Raw genomic sequence first — 16,600 nt, 5'->3', positions numbered from 1 at the left:
AGATCGCAGTGAAAACATACGTCTGCTAATGGTTCCCATTGTAATTGATCCTTGATACATTTTGCGTACATAAAAAAAACCACCAAAAAAAACCCACTGCTATTACATACTTCACAATTATTTGTTTGCTCCTAGTCTACACACATTTTTACAAGGAAGGATGGGTGCATTTTTTGCCCTGGGGTTGAAGCTACAAGCCCTCTACTTTTGTCTGGAGAGGTAAGACAGAAACAAACATAAAAACAGTTTGGAGAGCAGCTGGACCAAACATCTGTTAACAGAATTCGAATATTTATTTATTCAAAAAAAGTACAAATACAGTTGTGTAATATACAACCGATATGACATGATGTACAGTAGGCCACACTAGGACAGGTTGATGTACAGTAGGCCACACTAGGACAGGTTGATGTACAGTAGGCCACACTAGGACAGGTTGAGTGTGTCCACCAGGTCTTTGTAATGGTATTTGTCCGATATAGTCTCCACCTTGTCCCAGGCCTGGATGCTTCCCAAAACAGTCAGCAGATCGCTCACCACGGCCCTACAGAAACCACATTACATGCATTAGCATCAAAACCATGGCACATGAATCTGCCTATATCGTAAAAGTACATTTGAGGTAGGTAGGCAGTTACCGTGTGTTGGGGTGGTCAGGCTGCTGTTTGCAGACTGAATGGGCAGTCTGGAGGAGGTGGTCACTGAAGGACTTCAGTTGAGACGGACAGGAGCTCACATCTTTAAACCAGGACTTAGGAAAACACACCGCAACCTGCTCAGAGAGAAAGAGAGAGAAATCTTTGTTAATTTGAGAAAAACTTAAAAAATGACACCACTAAACTGAGCCATCTCAAAGAAAGCAGAGCAATTATTCCCCAAGCAAACACCTTGAAACCTCCATAGACAATACATTAACATTAGACACATGCGATTCACCTACACACCTTTTTACATTTGTGCACAGAGTCATGTGAGTGGGTTTCGTTGAGTAGCGTCATCATAAGGTAGCGGTTCAGGAGTTTGTCCAACATCAGTTCCTTCAGAACATGTTCAGATATCAAACCATCCCACTGGCCCACGTTACCTAGGAGCTGATAAAAAAAGACAGAAATGCCACTAAAGCAATGCACTGGATGTTACAGAAATAGCAAGAGAGATAATCAAATCACATTTTATTTGTCACATGCACCAAATACAACAGGTGTAGACTTTACCGTGAAATGCTTACTTACGAGCCCTTAACCCTATTTATTGAACTGCATTGTTGGTTAAGAAAATATTTACTAAATAAAGTCAATGTAAATAGACCATTTGATGAATTTTTCAGCAGTCTTATTTGTATTTATTAGGGATCCCCATACACATCCTGGAGTCCAAACATATTAAAGCACTTACATTACAGATAAAACAGTACATAATATAACATTATTACACCCCTACATATCTACAATACAAAATATTTAATACCACCATACAACAATATCACAATGTATGCATGTGTCTGTACCTTTGTGTGTCTCTTCACAGTCCCGGTTGTTCCATAAAGGTGTATTTTTACCTGTTTAAAACAAAAATCTGATTCTACTGCATGCATCAGTTACCTGATGTGGAATAGAGTTCCATGTAGTCATGGCTCTATGTATTACTGTGCGCCTCCGATAGTCTGTTCTGAACTTGGGGACTGTGAAGAGACCTCTGGTGGCATGTCTTGTGGGGTATGCATGGGTGTCCGAGCTGTGTGCTAGTATTTTAAACAGACAGCTCGGAACATTCAAAAGGCTTCTTAACAGCTTCTACCCCCAAGCCATAAGACTCCTGAACAGTTAATCATGGCTACCCAGATTATTTGCATTGCCCCCCCTTTTACGCTGCTGCTACTCTCTGTTTATTATTTATGCATTGTCACTAACTCTACCCACATGTACATATTACCTCGACTAACCGGTGCCCCCGCACATTGACTCTGTGCCTCGACACAATCCTGTCTTGGAGCTCTACGGACAATTCCTTCGACCTCATGGCTTGGTTTTTGCTCTGACATGCACTGTCAACTGTGGGACCTTATTTAGACAGGTGTGTGCCTTTCCAAATCATGCCCAGTCAATTGAATTTACCACAGGTGGACTCCAATCAATTTGTAGAAACATCTGAAGGATGATCAGTGGAAATAGGATGCACCTGAGCTCAATTTTGAGTCTCATAGCAAAGGTCTGTATACTTATATAAATAAGGTATTTCATTTTTTTCCTTATTTTTTGTGTGTTTTACTTCCTTTTTCGATCTGGTCTCATCGCTGCAACTCCCCAAAGGGCTCGGGAGACGAAGGTCGAGTCATGCGTCCTCCGAAACATGTCCCGCCAAACCGCGCTTCTTAACACCCGCCCGCACCAATGTGTCGGAGGAAGCACCATTCAACTGACGACCGAGGTCAGCCTGCAGGCGCCCGGCCCGCCACAAGGAGTCGATAGAGCGCGATGAGCCAAGTAACGCCCCCCTGGCCAAACCCTCCCCTAACCCGGACGATGCTGGGCCAATTGTGCGCTGCCCTATGGGACTCCCGATCACGGCCGGTTGTGATAAAGCCCGGGATCGAACCCAGGTCTGTAGTTACGCCTCTTAGACCGCTGCGCCACTCATTTGACATTTTAGTCATTTAGCAGACGCTCTTATCCAGAGCGACTTACAGTTAGAGAATTTTTTTTATTTTTTTTTTTTAAATACTGCCCCCCCGTGGGAATCGAACCCACAACCCTGGCATTGCAAACGCCATGCTCTATCAACTGAGCTACATCCCTGCCGGCCATTCCCTCCCCTACCCTGGACGACGCTGGGCCAATTGTGCGCCGCCCATGAGTCTCCCGGTCGCGGCCGGCTGCGACAGAGCCTGGATTCGAACCAGGATCTCTAGTGGCACAGTTAGCACTGCGATGCAGTGCCTTAGACCACTGCGACACTCGGGAGGCTCTCTGTTTTTAATTTTTAATACATTTGCTAACATTTCTAAAAACCTGTTTTCGCTTTGTCATTATGGGGTGCTGTGTGTAGATTGATTAGGGGAAAAAATGTAATCCATTTTAGAATAAGGCTGTAACGTAACAAAATGTGGAAAAAGTGAAGGGATCTGAACACTTTCCGAATGCACTGTAGCTGCACTAACCAGCACACGAGGAGCTGTGACCAAAGCCCTGTCTATCTCTTGACTTGACTATTGGTAGAAGTTGTAATGGGCTTACTGAGCCACATAGATGCGGTAGAGGTCAATGGAACTTAACCCAAATAATTGAAATGCCATGCAAACGTGTGGGGGAAAGACGCCGTGGGGAGAAATTAGGCTACATTAGGCTATTGTTCATGTCTATTTCACACTATGTTGAGGTAAAAATATTAGTATAATGCTTGAATAGATAATGCTTGTATGGATAATGCATGTCATTGTCACCAATCAAATGCATTGCAGTTAAAAACTACTTTAACTATCAACACAGATTTCTGTATGTTAGCTATGCTACCAGCTTAAACGAACGGGAGTTAGCATTTGTAATAGGAAGTTGGAATGGGCTATCTGAGCCACATGGTCACTACAGTACACCATCCACTCTTGGGAAGCACACCATCGAAAAATACAATATTTTAAACGGAGTGTTGTTACGTACCTTCACAGCTGTCCAGAACTGCTGGTCTCGGAACCTCCTCTGTGGAGAGGACCTGTCGTCTAAAAACCTGCCAAAACACCTGGCAGTTATGGTCAAGTAAGCTACGTTATGACAAGCTTGGTATAAACACGAGTTCCAATGTGAAATTTCTAGCTCAGGGCTCTCCAACCCTGTTCCTGGAGAGCTACCATCCTGTAGGTTTTTGCTCCAACCCTAATCTAGCACACCAGATTCTAATAATTAGCTGGTTGATCAATTGATCACAACTGGGGTTGGAGCGAAAACCTACCGGATAGCTCTCCAGGAACAGGGTTGGGCAACCCTGAGCTAGATATACTACTTAAAGAATCACATTGAGACATCTCTGGGTGGATTCACTCACTTCTTAGGGTAGAGAGGGATGAAGACGTCGGCATCCACTGAACTCCTCAATCTGCCACTCACTGCTTCAACAAACGCCTGGCAGGGGACAGGACAAGACCGAATCACACACAGGACAGGGACAGAGAGAGAACTAGACTTATTTACATTCTGACACACTCACAGGTAGTAGTTAGGTTTCAAAAGGTTTTCTCCCATTTTGTGACTCCAGCCAGTCAACTCTCTGGTTGACATTCTTTGTGACTAGAACCTTGACTAGAGCAGTGGTTCCCACGAGGGCTTTCAACTTACTCTTGAACGTTTTTATAGTAGAATGCACAAGGTGCAATTTAGAAATAGGGTAGTGCATCATCAGTTTTGCTCTGGTCATGTCAGTCATTGCATACCTTAGAGAGCTATTTTTTAACTTGTCAGAAATGTCCAGTTTTACTTGCACATGTCAACTACATTTTTTGTTTGCTAGGCTTTTTTGTCCATAGATTTTGTAGTAATGTTGGAGTCACTCATATCACAAATACACATTAGACATGGCAAAAAGTATAGAATTGCAAGAAAATGAGCTTTAAAACTGCAAAATGTTCTCTCCGCCAACAAGAGGGGTGTGAAGAGTTTGTCATGAACAGTGCTTGTTCATGACAGCAACGTCGCATAGCCATTGAAGAGTGGGACAACATTCCACAGACCACAATCAACAGCCTGATCAATACAGTGGGGAAAAAAGTATTTAGTCAGCCACCAATTGTGCAAGTTCTCCCACTTATGAGGGAGGCCTGTAATTTTCATCATAGGTACACGTCAACTATGACAGACAAATTGAGAAAAAATTATCAAGAAAATCACATTGTAGGATTTTTAATGAATTTATTTGCAAATTATGGTGGAAAATAAGTATTTGGTCACCTACAAACAAGCAAGATTTCTGGCTCTCACAGACCTGTAACTTCTTCTTTAAGAGACTCCTCTGTCCTCCAATCGTTACCTGTATTAATGGCACCTGTTTGAACTTGTTATCAGTATAAAAGACACCTGTCCACAACCTCAAACAGTCACACTCCAAACTCCACTATGGCCAAGACCAAAGAGCTGTCAAAGGACACCAGAAACAAAATTGTAGACCTGCACCAGGCTGGGAAGACTGAATCTGCAATAGGTAAGCAGATTGGTTTGAAGAAATCAACTGTGGGAGCAATTATTAGGAAATGGAAGACATACAAGACCACTGATAATCTCCCTCGATCTGGGGCTCCACGCAAGATCTCACCCCGTGGGGTCAAAATGATCACAAGAACGGTGAGCAAAAATCCCAGAACCACACAGGGGGACCTAGTGAATGACCTGCAGAGAGCTGGGACCAAAGTAACAAAGCCTACCATCAGTAACACACTACGCCGCCAGGGACTCAAATCCTGCAGTGCCAGACGTGTCCCCCTGCTTAAGCCAGTACATGTCCAGGCCCGTCTGAAGTTTGCTAGAGTGCATTTGGATGATTCAGAAGAGGATTGGGAGAATGTCATATGGTCAGATGAAACCAAAATAGAACTTTTGGGTAAAAACTCAACTCGTCGTGTTTGGAGGACAAATAATGCTGAGTTGCATCCAAAGAACACCATACCTACTGTGAAGCATGGGGGTGGAAACATCATGTTTTGGGGCTGTTTTTCTGCAAAGGGACCAGGACGACTGATCCGTGTAAAGGAAAGAATGAATGGGGCCATGTATCGTGAGATTTTGAGTGAAAACCTCCTTCCATCAGCAAGGGCATTGAAGATGAAACGTGGCTGGGTCTTTCAGCATGATAATGATCCCAAACACACCGCCCGGGCAACGAAGGAGTGGCTTCGTAAGAAGCATTTCAAGGTCCTGGAGTGGCCTAGCCAGTCTCCAGATCTCAACCCCATAGAAAATCTTTGAAGGGAGTTGAAAGTCCGTGTTGCCCAGCGACAGCCCCAAAACATCACTGCTCTAGAGGAGATCTGCATGGAGGAATGGGCCAAAATACCAGCAACAGTGTGTGAAAACCTTGTGAAGACTTACAGAAAACGTTTGACCTGTGTCATTGCCAACAAAGGGTATATAACAAAGTATTGAGAAACTTTTGTTATTGACCAAATACTTATTTTCCACCATAATTTGCAAATAAATTCATTAAAAATCCTACAATGTGAATTTCTGGATTTTCTTTTCTCATTTTCTGTCATAGTTGACGTGTACCTATGATGAAAATTACAGGCCTCTCTCATCAAATACTTTTTTCCCCCCAATGTATATATAATTTTAAAACATTTACACTTTATTTACAGTTTGAAATGCAGGTTAGCGTTTTTTTGTCATGAATCTTGCCCTGGAGGCAGCTCTGCAGAGTGGTCACTAGCTGGCACAGCCACAAAGTCATACAATCTGAATATAAACCTAACCTTAACCACACTGCTAACCCTAATGCCTAACCTTAAATTAAGACCAAAATATACAATATAGCCAATTCTGCAGCTGGCCTATTTAAGACGAAATCGTTCAGTTCTGCCTCCAGGACAAGACTCGTGACAATAAACGTCAACCTGCGTTGGAAACAGAGGGGGAAAACAGTAGGAAAGGTGGACATTGAAAACCTGTCTCCGGTGGGGAGTTGCATACGTGACTGGCTGGGAGCGTTGCTGCTAGACTCAGGCTCTGCACTGTAGAAGGAGTTTTAACTGTTACCTTGACCGGTTTGCTCTGCTCTCCCTCAAACAGAGAGTAGTCGTCCTGCAGCCTGCAACACAACTCAGACAGACACACAGACTGACGGCTGGACAGAGGGTCCCACACCAACTCCACAAAACCTGGAAGGAGGAGGGAGGCACATTAAAGTGAGACAAACCTGAGTAAAAACCACAGGCCCACTCATGACAACATTGAAAACTTTCACTAGTCACTTTAATAATGTTTACATACTGCTTTACTCATCTCATATGTGCATTCGGAAAGTATTCAGACCCTTTGACTTTATCCACATTTTGTTATGTTACAACCTTATTCTAAAATTGATTAAATTGTCGTCGTCCCCCCCCCCATACATCTACACACAATACCCCATAATGACAAAGCAAAAACAGTTGACATTTTTGCAAATTTATAAAAAATCAAAAACGGAAATACCTTATTTACATAAGTATTCAAACCCTTTGCTATGAGACTGGAAATTGAGCTCAGGTGCATCCTGTTTCCATTGATCATCCTTGAGATGTTTCTACAACATGATTGGAGTCCACCTGTGGTAAATTCAATTGATTGGACATGATTTGGAAAGGCACACACCTGTCTATATAAGGTCCCACAGTTGACAGTGCATGTCTGAGCAAAAACCAAGCCAAGATTCTTCCTAGAGCTGGCCGCCCGGCCAAACTGAGCAATCGGGGTAGAAGGGCCTTGTTCAGGGAGGTGACCAAGAACCCGATGGTCACTCTGACAGAGCTCCAAGGTTCCTCTGTGGAGATGGGAGAACCTTCCAGAAGGACAACCTTCTCTGCAGCACTCCACCAATCAGGACTTTATGGTAGAGTGGCCAGACGGAAGCCACTCCTCAGTAAAAGGCACATGTCAGCCCGCTTGGAGTTTGCCAAAAGGCACCTAAAGGACTCTCAGACCATGAGAAACAAGATTATCTGGTCTAATGAAACCAAGATTCAACTCTTTGACCTGAATGCCAAGCGTCATGTCTGGAGGAAACCTGGCACCATCCCTACGGTGAAGCATGGTCTTTGCAGCATCAAGCTGTGGGGATGTTTTTCAGCGGCAGGGACTGGGAGACTAGTCAGAATTGAGGGAAAGATGAACAGAACAAAGTACAGAGAGATTCTTGATGAAAACCTGCTCCAGAGCGCTCAGGACCTCAGACTGGGGTGAAGGTTCACCTTCCAACAGGACAACAACCCTAAGCACACAGCCAAGACAACGCAGGAGTGGCTTCAGGACAAGTCTCTGAATGTCCTTGAGTGGCCCACCAGAGCACGGACTTGAACCTGATCGAACATCTCTGGAGAGACCTGAAAATAGCTGTGCAGCGACGCTCCCCATGCAACCTGACAGTGCTTGAGAGGATCTTTAGAGAAGAATGGGAGAAACTCCCCAAATACAGGTGTGCCAAGCTTGTAGCGTCATACCCAAGAAGACTTGAGGTTGCAATCGCTGCCAAAGGTGCTTCAACAAAGTACTGAGTAAAGGGTGTGAATACTTATGTAAATGTTGTTGTTTATTTTATAAATGTGCAAACATTTTCAAAAACGTGTTTTCGCTTTGTCATTATGGGGTATTGTGTGTAGATTGATGAGGGGGGAAAAAACAATTTCATCAATTTTAAAATAAGGCTGTAACAAAATGTGGAAGAAGTCTGAATACTTTCTGAATGCATTGTATGTGTGTGTGTGTGTGTGTGTGTGTGTGTGTGTGTATGCTGACCTTGTATTTTGGGCAGCAGGGTCTTCTCTATGATAGCAGGCAGAGTTTTCCTGTCAGTGTGCTCTGCCTCCTGGTAACCCAATCCGTGACAGAATGTCTCTACAGCGGAGAACCACGGCAGAGCCTCAAAGTCCTCTCCTGCAGCCTGATACACACAGATCATTATTATACGACACAAAATACAGAGGTACGTCAAAATACACACAAAGAATGAACTGTGTGACGTCCTGTACGGATTTTGTACCGAGTGTGCTGTACCTGTAGGGGGCTCCAGCCTAACAGCTGGTGTCTGATGAGTGGGTTGAGTAGTTTGGGCAGACAGAGGCTGATGTAGGCAGAGTGGTAGGACTCAGAGAAGGCTTCTCTCCACTCGCTGAAGCGAGACAGAACCTTCTTCACCTCCCAGAAGTCCTCCTGCACGTCACAGAACACATCCTGGGACCTGCTCAGGATCTCCGCTGAATTAGACAGGAGGGGAAAAAGAGATGCGAGAGTGGAAACGCTGTCTTTTATTGTATGGTTTAGAGAGTTCGCTCTAACTCTGTAAGGAATGGGATGGCAAATCTTTAGATAAATAAACTAATTAAATAGTTTGCTGTATTTTTCTTTATTGCAGAAACCCATTTGGGAATTATATACTGGGCTGAAATCAAGGTGTCACCAACACACGTTTGGTAAGTGGAGGACATTTGTCCTCACCCAAGACAGCTACACCTCTCACCTCTCTCCCTCTGCAGTTCTGCCTCTTCCTCAGGGGAAGGCTCGCTGTCGGCCGGCAGGCTACCATAGTCTTCCTCACCTGGCTCTCCTGACTCACTGGATGGATAATCAGATCAAACAGTAGATGAGGATGTAGTGGTGGAAATGACCATGTAATATTGTGACTGGTGAATGCAAACGCTAAAGCGATGTGTAACTACTAAAGGGAGTATTCTCACTCACCTTTTACTCGGTTTTTCATTCACGCTTTCCCCTGAGTCTCCTTCACCTTGTGGATCAGTGGCATCTAGAGTGAGAGAGAGCGATAATACGTTTAGAAATCCACCCAACTACAGTTAAATCAGAAAAAATTAACAGATCAAGAGTGTGAGGAGGAGTCCTATGGTTAACATTCTGCCTTTTCACTGACTAGGACCACACAATCATAGTACACAAAAACACAGACACACACACACACTCACAGCTGAGCTGCTGTAGGCGAGATGACTCCTGTCGTATGGCCTCTCGTCTCCTTGACAACAGTACCTCCGCCTGGTCAGACAGCAGAGTGTGCATGTCCACCTCCACACTGTTGATCTCTACCACCTAAAGATGATCAATTAAATCAGTCAATCACTCTTATTTTTATTTTTTTTCTGGGGGGGTGACCTCCCCACCCCTCCTTAACATTGTCTCATCATCACACATGTTCACATTGTATCTCACTGTGCTTCTATTTGTCATTTTAAAGACCAGATCATGCCAACAGACACTTCCTGTTACCCAGAAGCCCTCTGTTCTCTGACCTTCTCTCTGAGACATTCCACCAGGTTCTGAATGTAGGCGTTGGTGGCCCGGTAGAACCGAAGCTGGCGGTCGGAGGAACCGCTCTCCAGGTTCTCCAGAGAGGTTCTAGAGCTGTCCATGTCCACCTCCATTCTCCTCAGGTCTGCCTCATGAGCCCTGTGGACCTCCCTCAGATCACACAGTCTGGGGAGGAGAGGAAGGGGTGAGAGGAGAGGAGAAGAGAGATGGAGAAAGGTTGGAGCTTAGATTTACTAGACAAACATTATTTTTTACAGCTAGAGTACATGAAGTATATCGTATTGAGAGGTCAATGTAAGGATGAATGAATGAACCAACTGACTTCCCAGTGATCCTCTTCTTCACAATGCTGAGGCTGACGGGAGGCATACACTCTGGGATGTTGACTCTCTGTTTCCGTCGACTACTACCGCTCCTCACAGAGCCACTGCCCTCACTGCCTGATGGACTCTAGGGGGAAAGACAGAGTTGGGCAGTCGGTGGTGGAATGAAACTGAAAGCGTGTGTGTAAGTGAGACACAGGGGTGAGTATCTTACCTGTTCTCCAGGGTGTCTCTTGACTCCCTTTCCAATCTGTTGCTCCTGCCACAGGTTGTCGTCTTCTCTCTCCTGTTCGTCAGACTCACTAGCACCACTGTCACTACCTCCTGTACCAACACGGGCAGGCAGGGAGGGAGCCACAGAGCAGAAATACAGAGAGAAAGACAGTGTCACTCCCTCCTGTATCAACACGGCCAGGGAGGGAGCGACAGAGCAGATATACAGAGAGAAAGACAGTGTCACTCCCTCCTGTATCAACACGGCCAGGGAGGGAGCGACAGAGCAGATATACAGAGAGAAAGACAGTGTCACTCCCTCCTGTATCAACACAACAAGGACTAAAACCAAAGAGAACAAAGACAACAGATTTCAGCACTCAGTCAAAGGAGGTGTGATAACCTTCATCTCTCACTCCCCTTCCTCTAAGCCACAGATACATCATTATGGGATTTGATTATAAACTGGCTGTTTATTATTCATTACTAAAACTAAATCAAAAACCTGTTGCCCAAGACCACAAAACAATAGACCCTGCATTCTCTCCACTCCCTCCTCCTCTCACCCATCTTCTCTGCTATCCTCTCCCTGCATTCTCTCCACTCCCTCCTCCTCCTCTCACCCATCTTCTCTGCTATCCTCTCCCTGCATTCTCTCCACTCCCTCCTCCTCTCACCCATCTTCTCTGCTATCCTCTCCCTGCATTCTCTCCACTCCCTCCTCCTCTCACCCATCTTCTCTGCTATCCTCTCCCTGCATTCTCTCCACTCCCTCCTCCTCTCACCCATCTTCTCTGCTATCCTCTCCCTGATGGTTTTGGACTGCGGGGCAAACTCAATCCTGCGTTCATGGTCGTCTGGCTCATCATCATCATCTTCTTCGGTGTGTTCCTCCAGGTCCTGGTCTGGGGTCCGGGGGGAGCTCTCCCCGTCTCTCCCCAGGGAGATGTAGTCTTTCTGGGCTCTGGCTGCCTGACGCTGCCTTCTTGCCGCCTGGATCCTTCTTGCGTCTGGGATCACCACTACACACAACAACACAAGGGATGTCTCTTCAGAATGCTGCCTATCTGCCGGTCTCTGTGTAGACCAGGCAGGGGTGGACCATCTTACCCTGCAAGGGGCCAGTGTAGCTGCAGGCTGGTTAAGACAATAAACTCACTCTTCTGAGCCCTTTGATTTTGTTCATATCCTGAAACAAACTTTTGGGTCTACCAGCTGAAGGACTTAAAAAAAAAAAAACTTACCAGCCACTCAGACTTTATCAGCATTTGGCTGTCGCACATTTTTGGCATTGGATTAATTATAACCTTTTCTATGGAGCCCTAGCTATCTGTGAGACTGACCTGGTTTCTGTTTCTGAGTGGAGGACTTGGAAGATCTGGAGGACCTGGAAGACATGGAGGAGGCAGAGCTGGATGTGGTTGACTTGGCACCTCCCTCTCCGTCACTCTCTGGTGACAGTTCTTCTCCGGACACATCGCTATCGGACCTCTCTCTCGGGGACGCAACCACAGTCACATCTTTCCTGGCTGGGGTCAACACAGAGACATGGTTAGACAGATCAATCATGTACCCTTAACAGTGGTGTGTATTTACAGAAACATTTTTTATCTCTAGATCATTTATGGTTATAAACGATCTGACAATAAACGGCAACGTTGTGCTCACCAGTAGGCCGGGAGGTCTTGACAGGGGAAGCCTCCTTCCTCCTGGCTTGGAAGACCACAGCTTTATCTGACGATTTCTTTAGTTTGAACTCAGATCCTTCAAATGGGAAGAGAAAGTTAAAAACAGTTAATAACGCAACTGGGTTAATCTCAATTGTATTTCCTTGATTCCTCATGTCCTCCCTCGTCTCCTTCTCAAAACACATTGGAGCAGAAGATCTGAGGTCCCTCCCCTCTGATCTTCTCTTCCAATGTGTTTTGAGAAAGAGAAAAGGAGCGAGAACGCAAGGAATCAAGGAAAAACTATTGAGATTAACCCCTCTCCTCGTTCCTCCCCTCCACCTGCACTAGAGAACAGGCCAGGTGAAGGATAGGGAATTCATGGAAGACATGACCCATATTGCTGCAGCCACCAGTCCTGTGTTTTCACTTTTCAGACAGTACAAATTAAGGGCACAAGGAGGGGAAGCCACTTTACAGATGAATTTACGCAATGCACCCACCTTACCGTCAGTTAGTGACGTTTGAAATACGCCTGTGGCCTGTGCACTTACATAACAAAACGTTTACCTTCTTTCTCATTAGAGAAGCTGAGCACGTTTCCTTTCTTCTTCCGTCCATCCTTGTCCTCTTTACTGTGAGGCAGATTAGTGCCAACGAAAGGCCCACTAGTCCCATATTCTACCGCGTCTTCAGCACCACTCGAGTCCGAGTTGGGCGGCATCGCCTCCCGCTTGGAACTGCATGAGATCCCCCGGTTCTGCGGCAACTTGGAGGGCTTTATGCTAGAAGCGGTAGCTTGTATTTGACTTCCATCACCCTCTCCGCTCTTCTGTTCATCTTCATCGCTCGATTTTCCTTTCCTTTGCCTGAAGTTTCTTCGCGGTTTCTTGTTGAACATTTTCAGGGCAGGGGGATCGCCATGTAAATAAAGCGCAATACGGTAAGTCGGAAATAAATTGGAGAAGAAGTAAATCTGTCGGCAATCCTCTCGAAATGCATTTTGGGTACTCGGGGGTGGGGTACGTTCACGTTCATAATAACGACGTTTGAATTATATCAATATTTTACCAATCACTGAAATGATGATAGTATTATGTGATAGTTACAGTATTATGTGATTAATCACAATATAATAAAAATACTATGAAAAAAAATTAATGGAAAAACAGTAAGAGTGTTTTCTTATTATTGTTTCCTAGTCCTCCTTTTTAGCTGATCCAACAAGTGGAATACCCATAGACTTAGATAGATATCGCATCATTGTATCTGACGCATTGTGCCATCTGTGAGAGCAATTGAGGCCATTTCCATTTTTAAGTAGGCCTAGTCAATTTCCTTATTCTACAACTTCTATGTGTTGGCAAACAAACTGAAAGGGTGCATACTTTCACCTAGAGTGTGTTGTTTGAACATGTATAAAGACAAGGTTGGCGATTTACTGCCACCTACAGACTCATATTAAGCATCTCCAATCCAAAGTTAAATCTAGAATCGGCTTCCTATTTCGCAACAAAGCCTCCTTCACTCATGCTGCCAAACATGCCCTCGTAAAACTGACTATCCTAACGATCCTTGAATTCGGCGATGTCATTTACAAAATAGCCTCCAACACTCTACTCAGCAAATTGGATGTAGTCTATCACAGTGCCATCCGTTTTGTCACCAAAGCCCCATATACTACCCGCCACTGTGACCTGTACGCTCTTGTTGGCTGGTCCTCACTACATATTCGTCGCCAAACCCACAGGCTCCAGGCCATCTATAAATCACTGCTAGGCAAATCCCAGCCTTATCTTAGCTCATTGGTCACCATGGCAACACCCACCCGTAGTATGCGCTCCAGCAGGTATATCTCACTGGTCATCCCCAAAGCCAACACCTCCTTTGGCCGCCATTCCTTCCAGTTCTCTGCTGCCAATGACTGGAACGAACTGCAAAAATCTCTGAAGCTGGAGACTCTTATCTCCCTCACTAACTTTAAGCATCAGTTGTCAGAGCACCTTACCGATCACTGCACCTGTACACAGCCCATCTGAAATTAGCCCGCCCAACTACCTCATCCCCATATTGTTATTTATTTTGCTCATTTGCACCCCAGTATCTCTATTTGCACATAATCTCTTGCACATCTATCATTCCAGTGTTAATACTAATTGTAATTATTTTGCACTATGGCCTATTTATTGCCTTACCTCCATAACTTGCTACATTTGCACACACTGTATATATATTTTCTGTTGTATTTTTGACTTTATGTTTTGTTTTACCCCATATGTAACTCTGTGTTGTTGTTTTTATCGCACTGCTTTGCTTTATCTTGGCCAGGTCGCAGTTGTAAATGAGAACTTGTTCTCAACTGGCTTACCTGATTAAATAAAGGTGAAATAAAAAATTTTAAAAAATTTTAAAAAAGTATAATTCATTGGCTGATCCACAGAGTTTCTAAACCCAGAGGCAAAACATGGCGAGACATTCAGGAACGCTTGTGAAGCAGACCAAGCAGACCAGGCCGGGGTTTGGGGTTAGGGAAGTCAATGAGAGAAGTTAGACATTATTCCTTAGTTGTTAATTTTTTCGAAATCTAAAGGCACAACCTCGATTCGAGCCAATGTCTTAAGTAGTTGAACATGTTATTACTCCAACCTTGTGAAAGTGACAAACTGAAACATTGACATTTTTGTCAAAAAAAACTTTATATCGAAGGCGTGACTTTGATTTGACGGCCTGCACGTGCACAGTTCCGCGCGAGACGACCTTTAGACCCTATGATGTGTTTCTGCACATGAGCTTAGCTTGCCAACGTAGCCATGACGTCACCTTCAAGCGTGATCTGGGATTTCTATTAGAGAACATTTACATTTTAGTCATTTAGCAGACGCTCTTATCCAGAGCGACTTACAGTTAGTGAATACATATTTTTTTTATACTGGCCCCCCATGGGAATCGAACCCACAGCCCTGGCGTTGCAAACGCCATGCTCTATCAACTGAGCTACATCCCTGCCTGCCATTCCCTCCCCTACCCTGGGCCAATTGTGCGCCGCCCATGAGTCTCCCAGTCGCGGCCGGCGGCGACAGAGCCTGGATTCGAACCAGGATCTCTAGTGGCACAGTTAGCACTGCGATGCAGTGCCTTAGACCACTGCGCCACTCAGGAGTGACCACTGCGCCACTCAGAGAATACGTTAATGCTTATCTTCATACTGTACTGTCTTTGGCTGATCCCTCCTGATGACCCAGATGGAATCATGTGATCCTACCTTAACCCATAGGTAGTCCCACCCAGTTGACTACTTAAAAATTGTGAAAGTCCTCAATGGTGCTGCCCATGCTGAAATGGCCTTTCTGGCACTACAGTCCTCTATCTATCTCTATGGGAATTATTTGGAAATATTCTGTCCTCTTCTGCAGAGGTTAGCAAAGTCACGAAATGATGTAGGAGCTTCAAAGGGGCAGAAGGCTGTGTGTTGTTATGGTTCTGGATGGCCAGATAGCTAGCAACAATGACAAGAAACTGTCGTGGTGAATTGTGTATGTTCGATTGATCTTCTTCTTGATACCATGTAATGTTTGGAGGTGTTTTGACTGATGTCATGTCTATGCTAATCAGTAGCGGTGCGTGGGTAAAATCACAGAGGAAGCCAAGCCCCCTGCAGTACCAGTCAAAAGTTTGGACACACCTACTCATTCAAGGGTTTTCTTTTCTTTTTACTATTTTCTACATTGTAGAATAATAGTGAAGACATCAAAGCTATGAAATAACACATATGGAATCATGTAGTAACCCAAAAAGTGTTAAAACAAATCAAAATATATTTTAGATTTTAGATTCTTCAAAGTAGAATCTACTTTGTCTTCCAGGTCCTCCAGCTGCAGAGAAGTACTTGGGTGTACAAGGTTTTACTGCAGAAGAGTAACAAGGTGTGTTGAACGAAAGAGTCCTGTCCTCCCAGGCCATCAGCCTGGAGTAGGATCAGTAAGGGTCAAAGTAGTGCTATATAGGTGTAGGGTTAGTTGGTGGTGCAATTCTTTCCTTTCCCCCTTCTTTAAATGTTTGTATCACAAAATGTAACGTGATCGACCACACACTCCTGCACAGTAGGTGGCGGCATACACAAACAAATGTGCGACCGCTACGATACCGAAGAAGAAGAAGATTGTCTCGATCAGCTGGACATCTCCATGCGCGCTCCCCAGGCGCTCTCCTCCTCCTCCCAGTCAAATGTCGCCGTGCCCGCGCACCGGCGACCCGCCTGTCAGCCATGTTGTCTGTGTGACCCAGCTGTCAGCAACAGGTCCAGTTTACTGAACTACACATTCCTCTCGGAATTACACCATTCTACCATCACGAGACGGCTGCATAACGCCAGGGAGACCTTTTCGGAGTATTTAGACCTTTCACT

General features: G+C 44.9%; 1 protein-coding gene across 1 annotated transcript; it reads right to left on the bottom strand.

Moving 5' to 3' along the window:
• Window positions 1-272: 272 nt before the first annotated feature.
• LOC121544611 (intron Large complex component GCFC2) lies at window positions 273-13,189 on the bottom strand. The gene is made up of 18 exons (XM_041854591.2): window positions 12,766-13,189; window positions 12,197-12,292; window positions 11,872-12,057; window positions 11,314-11,550; window positions 10,530-10,639; window positions 10,315-10,442; window positions 9,974-10,157; window positions 9,650-9,773; window positions 9,411-9,474; window positions 9,190-9,284; window positions 8,727-8,926; window positions 8,469-8,613; window positions 6,732-6,853; window positions 4,036-4,112; window positions 3,654-3,720; window positions 945-1,091; window positions 639-772; window positions 273-544 (listed from the first exon to the last, which is right to left on the bottom strand). The coding sequence occupies exons 1-18, from the start codon at window positions 13,094-13,096 to the stop codon at window positions 427-429; spliced, it is 2,565 nt and encodes an 854-aa protein (XP_041710525.2). The 5' UTR covers window positions 13,097-13,189; the 3' UTR covers window positions 273-426.
• Between the last annotated feature and the right edge of the window lie 3,411 nt (window positions 13,190-16,600).

The sequence above is a fragment of the Coregonus clupeaformis genome, chromosome 29, assembly GCF_020615455.1.
Source record: "Coregonus clupeaformis isolate EN_2021a chromosome 29, ASM2061545v1, whole genome shotgun sequence".
Classification (NCBI taxonomy): domain Eukaryota; kingdom Metazoa; phylum Chordata; class Actinopteri; order Salmoniformes; family Salmonidae; genus Coregonus; species Coregonus clupeaformis.
This window is presented reverse-complemented; position numbering and strand designations above follow the sequence as displayed.

Coding starts and splice junctions, on each gene's coding strand:
- LOC121544611 (XM_041854591.2), bottom strand. CDS start 13,096: ATGTTCAACAAGAAACCGCGAAGAAACTTCAGGCAAAGGAAAGGAAAA. Junction 11,551..11,871: donor CACTCAGAAACAGAAACCAG/GTCAGTCTCACA, acceptor TGTTGTGTGTAG/TGGTGATCCCAGACGCAAGA. Junction 9,774..9,973: donor TGGAATGTCTCAGAGAGAAG/GTCAGAGAACAG, acceptor GATCATCTTTAG/GTGGTAGAGATCAACAGTGT.